Consider the following 18,334-nt stretch of genomic DNA (forward strand, 5'->3'; position numbering starts at 1 on the left):
GGATGATTGTTTTTCAAGATCTGACCAGGTTTAACCTACAGAGTAGTTTCTTAACTCTCAGGTTTTCAGATAGCTATGGAAAAAGTGGGGTACTTCTCATTTTATTTCTTTTGCCACTTTACTGCAACACCAAGTTACCTCTTTGTTTTAGTCTCTGGTTCCTCATCCTCTCCCCTTGGGGTGGATTCCTGTACGTGGTGAGGGGGACTTCCCAGGGAAGGTTCTGTTCTTTCTGGTTACTTCCTCTGGGATCTAAACATCCACCCATGTGTTTGCCGTGCGTGGCGACCCGTGAAGGGGAGAAGAGGATCCTGGTGGTTGAGTGGTCAACCCTAATACACCACTTTGGTCTTGAATTCCGGTAGACGGGCGGCCTTTGATTGGTCCCCCTTGGCTCAATCGGCTGGTCCACTTGGGGTAGAGTCAACCAAGTACCAGTGTTGGAAGTTCTCATCAGGTGTTGTGGGCATTGTATCTGATGCTGGTGTTTGGGTATAGTGCTCCTGAAACCCTGGCGTTGGTGCAATGTCCTTGCATGACATTGTAATGCATCCCATCTTAGTGGGTGGGGTCAGTGGGTATCAAAATTTTCCTTTTTTCCTATGGATCCTCCTAAGAAAAATTTAAATAAAATAGTGAAAAAACATTCAGTAGGTAAACGTCCACGTCTTGAATACTCTGAGCAGCAATCTTCAACATCTGTAACACACGTACCTCATTTTCTTATATTACATTCTCTTTTAGAAAAACCTTTATGGCACATGTCCCCCTTTTTTATTCAGAAGGGACTAGAGGGACTTGCTGGCTCTCCAAAGTCACTAAAAAAAGCTTCGATCTGGAGACATATTGGTTGAAACATCCACATCCCAACACAGTGAAGTCCTCTTGAATTCAAGGGCAATTGGGGATGTACCTATTGAGGTTACCCCTCATGCTACCTTGAATTCATCACGAGGAGTTATTGTTGAGAGAATTTGAAGAACGTCCCTGAGTCAGAGATTCTCGACGGTTTCTCCACTCAAGTAGTTTCTGCAGTGAGGCACATCTCCACTCACAAAGATGGAGTTACACTGCCGACAAATATCCTCATTTTGACATTTACATCACCACGTGCACCTGCCACCATCAGGGCAGGTTATCTAAATTGCAGGGTATGGCCATACATTCCAAACCCTCTCCAGTGTTTCCAATGCCAGAGGTTCAGCCACTCAAAGACGTGCTCGTTGTGGGAGCAAGGACCACAACGCCTATGAGTGTGACACAGACCCACATTGTGTCAACTGCAATGGTTCTCATCTGTCCTACTTTCATTCTTACCCTAAATGGCTGGAGGAAAAAGAGGTGCAGCATTTGAAAACGACTCATAACATTAGTTATCCTGAGGCTCGGAAATTGTTGTCTGCCACTCCATCTCGGACGTATGTCGCTGCACTTCATCCTGCAACTACAGTGGGAGTGCAGACAGATCTCTCTGTGCCTCCAAAAGAATCATTTTCAAAACAAATGAAAAGCCTTTTGACCTCCGTGGTTAAAAAGGTTGATGAATTGACTTCTACACCCATCTCTGTTCCTTCCATACATTCCAACAAACCCCAAGATCCACATCCTTTGGTATCAAATATAGGCATTTCTTCAGATATATCTTTTTCTCTCACCCTAAGTTGCAAAACAATCATTTGTTCCCATCCTAAGTCACTGGAATTCCCTTCCAACAACAAAGACCTGCCCAATCGACCCAGAGCAGGATCCATGGAGGTTGATAGACCTCCTCTGAATAAGGACAGTAAGGAAAAAAGACGTGGTCGTAAACAGAAGGGTTTGCCCACCCAGTGTGGGTTCCGATGACAGCATTCCTCCACGGACCACCTAATTCGACTTGAAACATCGATTAGAGAAGCCTTTCTCAAACGACAATATCTTATATCAATATTTTTTGACATTGAGAAGGCTTATAACACATGGAGGTATGGCATTTTGCGAGACCTCCATATATATTGGTTACATGGCCATTTACCCATGTTTATTAAAAAAAAAAATTTAATGGATGGGAGATTCCTAGTTTGTGTGGGTTTGACACTTTCCTGTTCTTTTCTGCAGGAAATTGGGGTCCCTCAGGACTGTGTTTTGAGTGTCATAGTTTTCAGTATAAAGATAAATGCCATTACAGATAAATGCCAACTCCCTCTCACTGTTGCAAACAGGCTCTATGTCGACGACTTTCACATCTTGTGTCAGTCATCGAACATGAGATATATTGAGCGGCAACTGCAAACTGCTCTCAATCGTGTACTGAAGTGGACCACGGTGAATTGTTTTAATTTCTCTCTCTCTAAAATCATTTGCATGCACTTTTGCTGCCAATGGGGGTATTTACCCTGATCATGAACTCCGTATTGGTGAAGTTTTGCTGCCTGTGGTCCCTGAGACCAAGTTCTTGGGGCTTATCTTTGATTGTAAGCTGACCTTTATACCACACTTAAAGCAGCTACAGGTCAAATGCACAAGAGCACTGAACATCCTCCATGTCCTCTCTATTACCAGTTGGGGAGAGGATCGATGTTCTATGTTAAAGATATATCGTGCTCTTATTTGATCGAAACTCGACTATGGATCAATGGTCTATGACTCTGCCAGACCCTCGGCCTTAAAGATGCTGGACCCCATTCATCATCAAGGACTTCGACTCTGCACTGGGGCTTTCTGCCCCTCTCCAGTTCAAAACGTATAGATAGAATCTCATGAACCTTCTCTGCACCTTTGCCATTTGCAACTGTCAAAACTTCATTCCTTACTAAAGCATCCCACTTGGGGATGTGTTTTCCTTCCTCATTGGGCTATACTTTTTCAGAACAGACGATCTGCCATTGATCCTTTTGACCTTTGCATCCAGGCACAATTGGATGAATTGGGTCTGTCCTTGGATAACATTGCAGAATACACTGGTCAGCCCATTCCACCATGGTTCATTACAGTCCCCAAATGTAACCTTTCTTTAAGTCTTCTGAGAAAGGCAGATACTCCTGATTGGAAGTACTGCGTTTTATTTACTGAACACCTTTCGAACAATCTTTCCATTCCAATTTATACGAATAGTTCCAAATCAGGTAACTCTGTGGCTCTGCCATGGTTTGTTGCAGTTCGGTGGTTGTGTGCAGAATCCCCTCTATAGCTTCTGTATTCACTGCTGAACTGTACACCATATCTCTTGTCCTGGATCATATTGAAACTAAGAGGTACTCCAACTGCACTATTTATACTGACTCGTTTAGTTCTCTACTGGCCCTGGAATTGCTTCACGTTGGCTCACACCCTGTTCTTGCTGATATTCAAAACCGACTGGCCCATTTCTCATTAACATCTACTTCTATCCAGTTTTTCTGAATACCAGGCCACGTTGGTATTCTTGGGAATGAGCTTGCAGACACGACAACCAAATCTATCTGATCTAGCACTATCACCACTATGCCTATTCCATACATGGACTATGGTCCTGTATTCAAGGCTTGGCTCCATGCCAGCTAGCAGTCCACTTGGAGTGAGCAACGCGAAAACAGGCTTTTCCAAATAAAACCCTTTCTTGTGCTTTGGCCATCTAGCTTCCGTAAGGTTCGGAAGGAGGAAGTTGTTCTAACTAGACTACGCATTGGTCACAGTTTATTAACTCATCGTTTTCTTTTATCTGGAACTGTTGCACCAATGTGTAGTTTGTGTAACACTCAAATCACTGTAAGCCACATTTTACTTTCTTGCCATCGTTACGACTCTGAACAATGGCACTATTTTAAACATGTTCTGTCCCATGGTTTGTCCGTAATATTGGACAGTGTTATTGGTGACAGTGACACTGTCCACCTTGATAAAGTTTCTAGTTTTTTAATGGCCATTAATCTTTTTAATGTCATTTAAGTGTGTGATATTTATTCATTACACCTTTTTAATTGTGGTTCTCTTTTAAGAGTTTCAATCTCTCTAGTTCAATTTGAAATTCGAAAATGGCCAGAACATTAAATAACTCGACACCAGCACTGGAGAGGCCAACTTAAGGTGACTAACGCTGTTGTTTGAACTACCCGTTAGTCATCCTGGCGAGTTGTTATTACAATTTTGCTGCATGTCTTTTAACACTTTTATGACTTTATCTTTTGGTACTGGCTATAATGACACATAACCCAGAACCAGGACTGGATAGGCCAACTTCAGGTGACTGACGGTGGTTCTTGTACTTACCTGTTAGTCTTCCTGATGGGTTATGATCATTACCATTATGCTACAGAAAGTCCTTTACAACTTTGTAGACTGGATGTCAACATTGGTTTTATGCCATTTTATGTTTTTAATTGCTGTTTTGTTTTTATCTTCATTTCCTTTTACAAATTTTACAACATTTACTTTACCTTTTGATAATGGCTGTTATGACACATAATTTGGAACCAGGACTGGAAAGGCCAACTTCAGATGACTGATGGTGGTTCTTGTACTTACCTGTTAGTCCTCCTGGCAGGTTATGATCATTACCATTATGCTAGAGAAAGTCCTTTACAACTTCTCTTACTCTGCTTTCTCTCTTGACATTGTAGACTAGGTGTCAACATTGGTTTTATGCTTTTTCTGTTTTTCAATGCTGATTTGTTTTACCTTCTTTCCTTTTATGTATTTTACTACATTTAATTGATTTTTACCTTTTTACTGGATGTTTGGCACAGATAACTTAGCTTTTTTTGTGCCATAAAACACTAAATCAACCAATCAATCCTCATCCTCAAGCCTTTTTAGTGGATTTTTAGTGAAAACTGGACCAGCCATTTGATCTCTTCATCATGTTGTTCTTTTGGATTGATCTTTCTACACCAAACTTTTGATGGCATGGGATAATCATTCTTCCTTCTTGCCATTTTCTCTTCCATCCACTTCCCACCTTTATTCCTGGTCTGCTTCAAATCAGCTTTTCTCTTCATTGCTCTGTTGTCTCCTTTAGTGGTTCCTGTTTCCTCCTTACAATTTCCTGGCATCTTTCATTTGTAAGTGAATTTTCTAATTTACTCTTATGATTTGGAATCATTGATAGCTTTGATTGATTTATTCTTCTCTGTCTCTTTTTTCCAAAATTCTTTTTCAGGTCTCTTCACATAAGATCATGTATACATTCCCTTTTTTACTGGAATCTCACCTCCATTGTTTACTGGAGGAACTCTTTAGTCAAGCATGTACCCTAGACCCCATACTTATTTCTTACTACCTTTATTGGATAGTCATTTCTTCTGTATGAGGACACTGCCTTTTGCCATCCTTTGAACTTTAATATGGCTGGGACTGAGTACGTTATCTTTTTTTCATGTATATTTTTTCCCTTCATAGGATTGTAACATTTAGGATTGAGATTCTTCCCAGTTGCAAGCATTGTCTGTCCAGGTATGCTTCCTGTTTCTCGAATCCACACCATATAGCCAAGATATACACCTATGGCCAATAACACACACTGTTGAGGTGGAATGTTCCACAAGATTGCTGGTAGGTTTTTCCTAGTCATATGTTTGCTTCATTTATATGCTTATTCTGGACCACATTAACTCTTAGAATTGCATGTTAAGCAAATGGGGATAGCTACCACTTCCTGCTGTCTCTTTGTTTTGATAAATTGGAAGTGGTCTGATTTTCTTCAGAATTTTTTGTGGTCATTCATTGCACTTTCTCCACTGGTGTTCTTCAGGACTTTCCACTGCATTTTATCCCACCTTTTGCTCCTAGTGGTGTGTGGGAGTCCTTGAAACTTTCCAGTTCCAAGCTTCTGTAGTGGTGGATCATGGAAGTATCCACCTGAATGTGATTACTTCCATCAGTAAAGAGCAGGGCAGTAGTGTTTTGCAACCCACCAATCATGTGCTGAACCTCCTTGCTGTGAGTTTTGGAGATTGATGTTAGGCCAAATTTCTATGCAGTTCTATCTGGAAGGTGAGGTTGCATATATTTTACAGAAGTGATCTACTTCTGTGCAGTGGGACCTGGAGGTTGATGATGTGCTCCATCTTTTGTGCAGCCTTATCTAGAGGATGATGTTGCTTTAGAATAGATCTGTCACATTGGAGTTCATCCCTTCAACTGAGAACTTATTCTACCATGACCTGGATGTTGGTTCCCAATGAGTGGTTTTAAATTAGACCTTGACCAATCAACATAAATCATCACACAGTGTATTGGTTGTGATTCTTCCTCCTAACTCCAGTTTTGTCATTTTTTTGTCATATTCTTTACTTCTAAGAAGTGGATCCTGGAGGTTGATGTTGTGCACACCTACAATCCAATGTTTGTTTAGTTCTGTGTGGAGGATGCTGTTGTTTGGGGCAAAAGTTCTTTTTCTAACACTGCCTTAGCACCTGAGGCTACTGTTATACTGAGAGTTTCCAGTCAGGTTGGATTTGGTTTGGTACAAACCTCCATATTGGCACATCTCTTCATACTTTCATTTGGATTTTAGGTTCCCAGATGTATGCATGGTTGTGGATTTGCACATGTATGCCCCATTTGGTAGATAAGTTTCACATGGATGTAAATACTTAACTTGAAGTGAAGATGGTGTGGATTCTTCACCTACCAATGAATTAAAAGTTGTAATCCTGGTGTAGTTCAGTTTGCACTAGAGTTGACCATCAACTTGCAGTCCATTGCATCCTAGCCATTATACACTTTGAAGCACATCCATTTTAACTTTCCCTACATTCCTATCTAGATGTCAATATACATTGTAATTTAGATTTGAATCCACCCATTTTCTCTTTCCCATTTGGTTGAGCTTCTCCCTCTTTCCATTTATGTACAGGATACCTATTTCCACATTGGATGTAGAATATACCTTGAACATAGAAATGATGCAGTCTCCCATATGTGTGTCTTTCCTGGTTGGGAATGCATTTCATGTGGGTTTTTGAACACTTGTTTCCATCCTTCACATTGGTTCCTCCACCTATTCAAAGTAGAATTTGAGCTGTACATATAAGAAGAGGTAATCTCCCATATTGGAAGATACTGTTTTTCTGTCCTGAAAATGTATTTAATTATAAAGTGATAGGTTGTGATGTCGAGAAAACCTACTTGTAGAGAAAAATATTTATGTTAAAACAGCTCGTTTGGGTTGAGAAAATTTTTACGTAGAGGAGCGAACAACGTTTCGACCCTCTTTGGTCATCGTCAGGTTCACAAAGAAAGAAAGAGGTAACTGAGGGGAAGCTGACCACATGTTTGAAAGGGGTTGTGTAACTGAGTTTTGGAATGTAAAGGGCAGGCTTAGTTGTTTGAATATATAATTTTATATTACTTATTTTATATATATATATATATTTAAATATAGGTATAAAGGTGCTCCTTTGTATTGGTTTATTATGGGCTTAAGTTGTTGTATAAGTAAGGCTTCTTTAATTTTGCATTTGTTTATGTTTGTTTCTTTATTTAGTATTTGAGTGTTTTCTATGGTTATGTTGTGTTTAATTGACTTGCAGTGTTCGAAAACATGTGAAGGTGACTTTATGTTCTCTGAATCTGGTTTCCATTTTTCAACTTGATTCTCCAATATGGAAGTCGTGGCAGTTATCACATTGTATTTTATAAATAATGTTGGTGTGGTGTTTGTCAGTGTAGTTTTTACATAGTATAGACCTCAGTTTTGTGCCTGGTTTTTGAATAAATTTGTTATTAACTGGAATGTTGTATTTTGTTACTAGTTTTTGCCAAATGTTGGTTATTTTTTTGTTGATGTCGGGAATATATGGTATGCAGCAGTATATGGTTTTGAGGTTTTTTGATTTGTGAGATATATTTACTTTTATTGGTTGATTTTGCTTTCTGTCTAGGTGTGTGCGTATAATGTGTTCTACGGTTTATGGAGGAAACTTATTGATGTTGATGAAGTATTGTTTTATTTTGTCTAATTCATCATTAATTTTATCTGGTGAGCATAATTTTATGGCTGTGTTTATTTGGTTTCTTAGTATGTTGAGGTTTTGTTTTGTTTTATGTCCTGAGTCCCAAGGAATGTATAGTCCAATATGGGTGATTTTTTGGTGGATTTCCGTTTTAAGTTGTGTATCGGTTCTTGTAATTTTGAGGTTAAGAAACGATATTTGATTGCTTTCTTCTTGTTCACATGTGAAGTTGATGTTGGATGTGTAGCGTTAATGTGATTGAAAAAATTTAAGTGTGTGTTCTGCAGATGTGAATCCCGCAGCTGTGTCATCTACATTTCTGTACCAGTATAGTGGTGGATGTAATGCTGTGATATTTTCAGTGCAGGAAAATAACTTTTGGTATCTGTTGCTACTTTTGCATTGTATTTTTGTTTAGCTTAAAAATATAAACAGTAAATAAAGATAATCCTTTCTGAGTTTTAAATACTTTTTTTAAAATACATTTTGGACACACATCATTAAAACTAAAATATATGTAACTATAGTATTAAACTAGATTTGCCCATAGACATGGATATTCATTTATACTGCCTAAGAAACAAAATGATTTGATTTCCTTTTCAAACCAGCTTGTGATATAAATTTTTCTTAAGTCTTCTCTTCAAATGCTTTTTTGATTATTAAAAAAAAAACTTTTTGGCAGATGCAAATATGAAAAGTTGTTAATACTTTTTTTGAAGGAAAATTTTTGAAAGCATTTTTTTCTGTTTGTAAGAAATGATAATTGGGTTTGATTTTCATAATATCTGACAGTCCTAACTGTTAGCATTCACAAACTAGAAACTCAATTAATATTTTATTGATGTAGCTTGAAATGTTTTAACATTCCATTTTATCTGTATTTATTGCATATACTGTAAACAGAATTTCACATCATTTGCTTAAAAGTTTAAACATTTTAGATATAAAGCTAATTTTTGTATTAACCTCTGATTGAAAGTTGTTAACTGTGCTGTTCTATAGATTTATATTTCTTCTTAAAAAATTGTTACAGAAGATAAGAAAATTAGGTTTTTATGGGTATTCAAAATAACCTTGAATGGCCTGTAATTTTCCAAATATTAGAACTATGTACATCATTGATACATATGCCAGTGAAAACAAAGATCCCCTGATTGTTGCACATTGGGCTTCGCTCACAAGTCCAACCTGCAGTTCAGTGAAAATTAATATCATGACCCATGGGTATGAAACTATATATAGGTTAGTGACATTTTGTCTATTACTAAAAATATAAAACTATTTTGTGGTAGTTAGAGTTGCAGTAAATAGTACAGGTTGCCTTCAATACCTCACAATAATGCTGAAATCATATTTATTTTTGAATTTATCTTCTTATTTGAGCATGTTATTGTAATTATATGAAGATATCAGTTTATATTTGCTGGATATGTAACTTAACATTTAAGTATTAACTTGGAGATCCTTTGTTGTCATTGTACATAGTAAAGAAAATGTGTTAGAAACATTTAATTCTCCATTTCTTTCCAAATAACATCACCAGAGGGAAAATAAAAGTATTTGTAAAATTTTTGTTAATTTCGTAAACTACAACTTCTTAACAAAACTGTAGATAGAAGTCATACTCTTAGATATTTTAGAAAAGATCTTTGTAGAACTAAAATTTTGACTTAGTAAAGAGTTTTAAATTACAATGAAAATATAGACTGGGCTCAATCTTACTATTTGTTTAATCTTGTTTGTATATTAACTCTCTCTGTGGTCTTAGTTCATAACCCCACAGTGGTTGTCATAGTTTCCATACCATAACTTTTAATATTTTATATTTCCAAGAAATGTTTTCAAACTTTCACTTAACATTACAAGTCTTTTAAATGCAATGAATCAGGTTTTTAAGTATTTTTACAAAAAAAATTCTTGGTAAATGTATGAAGTCAAAGTTTTAGCTGCTCCAAGTGGTTGTCATAGTTTCCATACTATTACTTTTAATATTTTATATCTCCAAGAAATTTTTCAAGCTTTCACTAAATATTACAAGTCTTTTATATACAATGAATCAGTTTTTTAAGTATTTTTACAAAAATTCTTGGTAAATGTATGAAGTCGTAGTTTTAACTGTTCCAAGTGCAAAATGAGTTTCATATCAAGATTAAAAATACTTTTCTTTATCAGAAAATTATCATATTTCATTTGCTTAATCTTTAAAACCTCCTAACAAATATCAAACTTTTTTTTTTAGTAAAACTGTATTAATACTATATGCTTTTGATCAATTGGACTAACTTCACAACCACCATAAAACATATAAAATTGATACTAAATACTAAACAGGATACTAAAATATCCTGCCACCTGAAATGAGAAACTACAGTTGTTTATCCTAAATATCTTAAGGCTTGTAATAGCATACATTTGTTTCTACTGAAAATATATTTTTTTATGACTGTTTAAACCAATTTAACTAATAATCCCACCACACAAGTTGTAGATCACTCAGCAAGTATGTGGCTCATATTACCATATTGAATTATGCAACATGAGCTGCTCCTTATGGGCATACTTCATGAAGAATTTTTATTATAGTTTTTCATTATCTTCCATAATTTAACCTTAGCAAACTCAATAAATTTTAAATTTTAGTCACTTTGTATAATAATCAGAAAATAATATGTACAAAAACCAAGAAATATCTTACTTATTTGAGTCTTGTTTTTTTTTCCTTTTGATTGTCAAGGAAACTTATTTCTACCTTTTTTCTCTAATGGTACTACAACACTAAATAATGTACTGAATTAAATAATGCAACTAACAGCACAGAATAATAACATGTACAAAACAATGTCTTGTAACCATCCTAATGTTTCTAATTTTCTAACTATGCAATAAAAGCCTTTAAAAATTCAGCTAAGCTTGAGAATAAAGTTTCAAACTTGGGGTGAAATAGACAATACTCTGTGTGGAAAACAATGTAATATACCATTTGCTAGATTAAAATTTTTTGCTTTCTATCGGCTATAAATAATGTAAAACATCAGAGAGAGCTGTTGACAGTTTGTGACAGGTAGGCCTGACAAAGTGGTCTGATTTCCTAGTTAATGGCACTGTGGATGTGGGTTTTGAAAGTTATGCTTTGTCAGAGTAATATCTATATTATATTGAGCAATATACATTAAATTCCCTACTTCTTGGAAGGACTGTAAATCAAATAGAAAAGAGAGAAGACTTAGAGAACAAACTTCATAATTCTCATACTAGGATAGATTGAGAATTTTTATAATATTTCCTTATAAATTAAGAACTTAAAATTGGTATAATATTAAAATTTGATTTATAAACCATGCTTTAATACGAAGTATATTCATATGCAATGATAAGAGTAATTTAATAACATTTTGAAATATAATTTTAAAAAAGTTAAAATGTGCACATTAACCTACCCATGGAAAGAGTGTTAACACTCTCCATGGGCATCTGTTTCTGCACACATCACAAGGTTTTAGTGAGTCACATTAAAAATTTAATTAAGCTATTTTGTTTCATGGTGTAATAAATTTAGCATAAAGCATAGCCACTAATCCATATTTTAATACTAAACATGTTTTAAGTTCTTATTCATCATAAGTTGATATTTAAAAGAAAAATTCTAGAACTTCCTCTAGTGTAAGAATTGTGACATTTTTTCTCTAGGCATCCTCTCTTCTCTAACTTATTTACCCACCCCTCCAAGAAGTATGAAATTACTTATTATAGTATCATCATTATTCAGGCAATGCATAATTTTTATAGTCTTCAATCTTATTTAATTATAGAGGTATAAACTAGAAAAGAAACCCCTCTTACCATGCTCATGTGTTATAACCTCTTTTTAAGAAATTGCCAGTAGTTCTTTCTCATATTTAATACTGTGTTATTTATAATCAGTAAAATTCCTACTTTCATCTATCAAATGATGTCTTATGTTATTTTCTGCACAGAGATTAATTTATTTGATTTCCAATTCAAACTTTATTCCCATGGGAGCACATTTATGAACTTAGATGAACAGCTTATGTCTTACAGTTAGAAAGCATGAAAAATTGTGATAGTTATGGAACATTGTTTACTTTTTGCATGTTATTGTTCTGTGTTTTTCGTGCATCATTTATTAAATAAATAATTATTTAGTGCATTGGTATTTTTTGATGATGAGAAACCCACTTGAAGTAAAAGTATATTCTCAAAATGGCTGGTATGGGTATTAAAACTTTAATTAAAATAAGATACTGAAAAATGTCTCAACCTTCTTAGGTCCTCTTTAGGTTAACTTGACGATGACAAAAGAAGATCGAAACATTGTTCTGTACTTTAGTTAAAGCTTTGATACCCATACCAGCTATCTTGAGAATACATTGTATTCTGTATTTATTATCATATAATTAATTGAAAAGTAATAATAGGAAACTTTGTTAGTTAAGGCTAGGTTAAGGGAAATAAATAATAATAATAAAATTTTTCACAAGATGTGCTCATCAGTAGCTTGTGCATAACATAATTCAACAGTGTAACATGAGCTGCACATTCTCTGAGTGATTTACAACTTGTAATGGTATCAGTTGTAATTAGACAAGGTTCAATGGGCAATAAAATAGTAAAATTTAAATGTAAATAGATGTTTACTGTTATGAGTTTAAAATTATTTAGGAAAAGCAAATGTAGTTTTATTTCATAATTTTAAGTCATTCTAGAAAGAAAAAAACAATAATTGGAGTTTAGTGTTTTTTGGCTATGAAATCAGTCAAATTGTCCAACCTTGTATAAAGTTAAGATAGAAAACATAATAGATAAAGTTTTACTGAAGAAAACATCTGAGATTTATATAGGAGGTTTTGAGACAAAGAAAAGTATTTTTAATCATAACATGAAAATCACTTAGCACTCAAATTGGTGTATAGACAAACTATATATATATATTCACAGACACATTTTTACTAAAAGTACTTATTAAAAAAATCTGATTTTATGTATACGAAAGGCTTGTAATGTTTACTAAAAGTTTGCAAAATTTTGTGAAAATATACATTATATTAAAAGTTGTGACTAGAAGGACAATCCCTAGGGCAAAGCTCATATTGAGAGAGTTTATGGGCAGTAGATATCCATTAATTGAAATATGATTGTTTCTACTTCTTATTTTGAGCTGATTTTTCCTAGTATGATTTTTCGCAGAACACCTCTCGTGATACATGTTGAAAGGAAGACACTGAAAGCAGTTTGTCGAGATGGAAGAGTCATGAACCTTTCTTATGAACCTCAGGAGCTTACATATCTTTTAATGTCTCAGGTATAATTTTTAAAAGTGATTTGTATTGATGAATCTGAAGAACTGTATGACACAAGCAAACACTAAGCAAAACACACACTTGCTGTTATTTATATTTGTTGGAATATTTTCATTGATTATGCATGGTTTGTAGCTAAAGTACCCATTAATGTTGCAGTGTTGATAGAAATGAAATAGAAACTCTGTAACCCAAGTGTTTTTGAAAAGTGCACCTTTCTTTTTCAGGGGCAAATTTCCAATTGGCTCCTGAAGAAACAAGGTCCACTTTTTGAAAGCACTTAGGTTATAGGGTTTCTGTTTCATTAATTTTGCAGAATAGGCTATACTTTTGAAAAAAAAACAAACCTTACACATTTGTAAGAGAATATCTTATAATCATAAATTTAGACAAATATATGTCAGTGCAATAATAAAATTGAACTCTGTTTTTGTTATTATTATCTTCCAGAGATGAGATAATGACTGTTATGTCAAACGTGTGTGTGGTTTCTTTTGTTAGTCATTAAAAAAATAAACTATTTTTAAGATATAATGCAAGTTGTGTTGCTAATACGTATTATTTAGTAAAAGCTTAAATATTTTGATAATGTTGATGAAAACAGTGGTGGACTACAATAAATTTTATTATAGTCTTTCTTCAGAACTAACTTAACCTTAAACATACATACCTAGTCATAGAAAATTTAAGTGAAAGTATGCAAATTGTTAACAAGCAATTAATCTCAAAATAGTTTCAATTTTAATTTATCAAAGCATAATGTCAAATGTTTCAACTAGTTTAAGAAACTATTTATAGCATAATTGAAAATATGTAATATAGACTAAGAAAAATATTGTGTAAACCATTTCAACGTCAAGCTTGACGTACAGTAAGGTGAAACAAATGTTCAAATCAAGTGCCACAGTGTTCAACAGAGAGTCCATAGCTAACTTAAATGTTTGATCATTATTAGATGAGGTATGAGTAGATCACATATGTGGTCATTTCATGGTATAGTTTTATTCAACATGTTAGAGCAATTGAAGTGTGAGAATTCATTGAAAAAGTGGACTTGAAGACGGAATGTGCAATAGAAACTTCACTATTGAAGAAGCTCTCGGGCAGCTCGTGGCAGATGAAAATTCAGGTCGTGAATTGGAAGTGTCTGATGACGACTGACCATCAGAATCCAGTGCCAGTGACATTCATGATAGTGACAGGGATACACCTCCATAAAAGGGGATGTGGTACTACAGCTGGTGGCTGTGGGCATGGGAAATCTAGTAAAAGAGGCTGTGGCGAAGACAAGCCACAACAAAATCCAAGATTTAGCTGTAGACATAGCAGTGACAGTAATAATGATGCAGTGGTTGATAATGGTTACTACTTCATGACCTTGAAAAGTATGTGAAATGGATTACTAATTTCAATCAGGAAATTGGTTAAACTGGTGAGGGAAATATGAATTAAGTGGCTCCTGCTGACTTCATGGAATTATTTTGAGATGAAAATATTTTGAACCCTTTGACAGCATAAACTAATAGGTATAGTTTTCAGAGGGTCATGAGCGTGGTCCTCATTCTAGATTCAAGTGGTGGCAGCCAGTCACAAGGACAGAAATGAAGGCATTCATTTGTCTCTATCTCATGATGAGGCAGTCTGAGAACCTAGAAGTAGAGGTTTATTGGTCCATATTTTGGATATCTGAAACACCAAGATTGGAAAAGCTATGTCTTTTAAATTGGTTCATGATTATTCTGTCATTCTTGCATTTTGCAAACAGTGATAATCATGTTTTGATGGTTGAGCCTGGTTATGACTGGATGTTCAAAGTTAAACCAATCATTGACACCTTGATTTAGGAATTTTCTCAACTGTAGAAACCATTAAAAGAGTTGTCTCTGTATAATAAAACCATTGCTTTCAATGGGAAAAGTATCCTGAAGCAGTACAACTGTAAAAACCAGACAAATAGGATATAAAGCATTTGTGTTGAGGCAGCTATAAGATGTGTCCTGAAATGAAAGTTATATGCATGAAAGGAGGAGAACAGTGATGATTATTCTGATGTAGGTGCTACATGTGTTTTGCATACCTTTATCAAACATTACAAGGGAAAGGGTCATGAACTATAAATTGACAGCTTCTATACAAGCTCAATTCTTGTTAATGAACAGGCTGTTGGAAATTCAAGAATGTGCAGCACTGTAAATGTGAACAGAAAAGCAATGCTTGTGGGACTAAAGCCTGCCCATTTACTCCTTAGGAAAGGAAAGGACCCCTTTCTTTTTTTGCAGCAAGAGAAATTGTTAGCCTACACCTGGTACGATAACAAAAGACTCCACATGCTTTCTCAGTCTACTCTAGTCACTGTGCTGAAAAATATTCGTTCAAAAGACAGTGACACTGTCTTGTGTGAACAGGTACAATAACCACGAGTGGAATTGATAGAATTTATCAGGGGATGAAAATGTATCTGTTCCCTCACAGATCATGTAAATGGTAAAACCAAATTCTCAGCACCTTGCTCAGTGGTGAATTGTCACATTCTTTACAAAAGAAACTGTGCATCTCATTATTGGAAGGATATGACATTCAACCAACTAGAGCAGGCAGATCCACCATTGGAGCCAAGGTTAAGCTGCAAAATATGTAGTGATGAAAATTGATCAGGAAGCAGAGGGTGATCACAGGCATGACTCGGGTGAGTTCTATCTTCTTGTAATTTGATAAATATGCACGATTTAGATTAGAAAACATAAGATTTAGGAAAGGAGAGTGCGAATGTTTCTGTTGTAATTTTGTTCAGAATTATTGAACAAATTGTGACATTCAGCAATTTTTCCCCAAACCCGATGTGACCACCATAAGATGAACAAAAATACTTTCACGATTAACTTTGGATTCTCCTTGACAAACGTTATCTTCACACTAAGTGTGTATCTTGATTCCTTGAAGAGCACTGTGCTCTTAGAAATAGATATTACCAAATTAGGGAGTCTGTTTTTAAACAACAACAACAAAAAATCAGTTGCTTAAAGGGTTAAGCTGTAATGTTTTATTGTATTGTTTTTTGTTTATTTTTGTTATTTATGAAAAACAAACTACTGTGTTTATTGTATTGTTAAACTGTCAAATTTAAAGGTAAGTGAGCATTTGGTGTTGCAGGTCAGCCATTTGTTATTAGACTGTGAGTGTGTAAATCCTTGCAATATCTTTGTAATTAATAGATACAGATGAGTAATGTGCTTACTATATGTAATACTTTTAAATGCATTTTGTTAGGTTTAATTTAGAAAAATAATTTTAAGAAATGATTTTACCTTTAGAATTTGTTTTTGTTTGGCTCACTGTGTTTCTCACTTTCTGTACTTCTTAGAATGCACAGACAGAAGTAAAGTATCTGTGTCCACCACTCTGAAAAATATGGGAAATTGTGCTCTTGAGCTGCACGTTATTTGTTCTATTTGTTTAAGATGTCATTATTTTTATTTTATTTTATTATCAGTTGAGCAGTATCTCTTAAATATATTAAGAATTTATAAAGAATAATTTTATGTATATAGTTTGAAAATATGTGCAGTCCATGATGCCATTCCAGTTAACATGGAATGAAAATGCGTACAGTATTTGGAATATTCTCCATAATGGTACATAATTTCTTAGTTGTCTTTTATTATGAGTTATTAGAATGTATTGAAAGAAATAGTGTGTAACCTACATTACAAGCTTTATTAGGTCTTTATGCCAGAATCTCTATATTTCTATGTCTTTGTTAACTGTCATTATTAATTATTCATATATTTCCTCACCAGTTAAGAAATGTTTGTAAAGTAGCTTTTAACTTTATGATATAAAAATTAATCAAATGTATAGGATTTATTAATCTGAGAAATTGATGTCAGTTGTAATAATTTAACCACTGTGCAAATTTTAAATTTCACTTGTCAATACATACAAAATATACCTTGCAAAGGCAATATATTTAATATGTTTCAATTACTCATACAATAAATGGAATATCTATACATTCAAGTATGATTTAAAACAGGCTTTTGGGTCCAGTTCCAGAGCTCCAGTACAGACCGCTTCATTAAATTCACCTCCCTGTATTACAAATGAGCTAAGAACAGAAAGGAACAAATTCATTAGATTTCCTATATAGCAGACACCCCATCATTGTGGGCTAAATACATTCAGTTGGAATAACAGTCATATTTAGCAGTACTACCAATTATATGCTTTAATGATTGTTTTAATTTTCAGGCATGGGTACTGGACAAGTAGAATATTCAGCACCTGTCCAGTGAAAGTGGTTTTCTCTGGACACTCCAGTTTCCTCCACATCTAAATTTCTTAACCATTATATTTATAGATCCCTGGCACCATGGCCCTGAAAGGACCTTTTTTTCTTGTCCATTGTCCTATCACCCCTGTCTCTATAACCCTGTCTTTCACCTTCTCCTATTTTCTCATCCTATCTAGTTACTCTCACCCCTCTTTTCATTCATTTCAATCTTTCTTTGTCACAACATTACAAGGTTGACTGCAGCTTGAATATCTCTGCTCAGTCATCAGTCACTGCTGCTGTCAAGCCATCCAACCTCAATGTTCATGGCTCCAGCCAGTCATACGTTCACAATGTTACTGGGTCAAGATATTTTGAGTTAAATTTAGGGTCCCATTACTAAATACTTTGGAGATATTCAGGATTGTAAGTAGAGTATTGTGATGTAGGTGTTTAACATCTGTTTTAATTCTTCAAAGATTGGTTCATGGTTTTACTTGTAATTACCATACCCTCTGATAATTATAAATGACAGCACTCTTAACAACAAATAAAACTGTTTGGAACAGTTATTGCTTTTTGCTTTTATATTTGCTTGAATAAGTTTTTTTTTGTAGTTTAAGTAGCATGTTATTGTTAGAATGTCTTATATAGCAGCTTATGCATTTTTCGTAAAATATAATAAAACATTAGTTATTTAATTTCAGTAACAATACCCCACATCCACACAGAGTTGCTTGATTCTGGAGCTACCTCCAACCAAAAAATACATGTGCTTAACATAAACTGCACTAGTTCATGATATCATCATCATGCAGTGATAGCCCTCC

At 34.6% G+C, this 18,334-nt stretch overlaps 1 protein-coding gene across 4 annotated transcripts in view; it reads left to right on the plus strand.

The window, feature by feature from the left end:
• MED17 (mediator complex subunit 17) overlaps positions 1–18,334 on the plus strand; it is a 72,675-nt gene that overhangs the window by 39,794 nt on the left and 14,547 nt on the right. For 3 of the 4 annotated variants that reach the window (XM_076513075.1, XM_076513083.1, XM_076513090.1), the window contains 2 exons: positions 9,021–9,158; positions 13,122–13,236. In XM_076513075.1, coding sequence (XP_076369190.1) covers positions 9,021–9,158; positions 13,122–13,236 — 253 coding nt within the window. Of the gene's footprint in view, positions 1–9,020; positions 9,159–13,121; positions 13,237–16,782; positions 16,867–18,334 lie in introns of all 4 variants that reach the window. The other variant, XR_013031213.1, reaches the window with a different exon arrangement.

The sequence above is a fragment of the Tachypleus tridentatus genome, chromosome 1 (genome assembly GCF_004210375.1).
Source record: "Tachypleus tridentatus isolate NWPU-2018 chromosome 1, ASM421037v1, whole genome shotgun sequence".
NCBI lineage: Eukaryota > Metazoa > Arthropoda > Merostomata > Xiphosura > Limulidae > Tachypleus > Tachypleus tridentatus.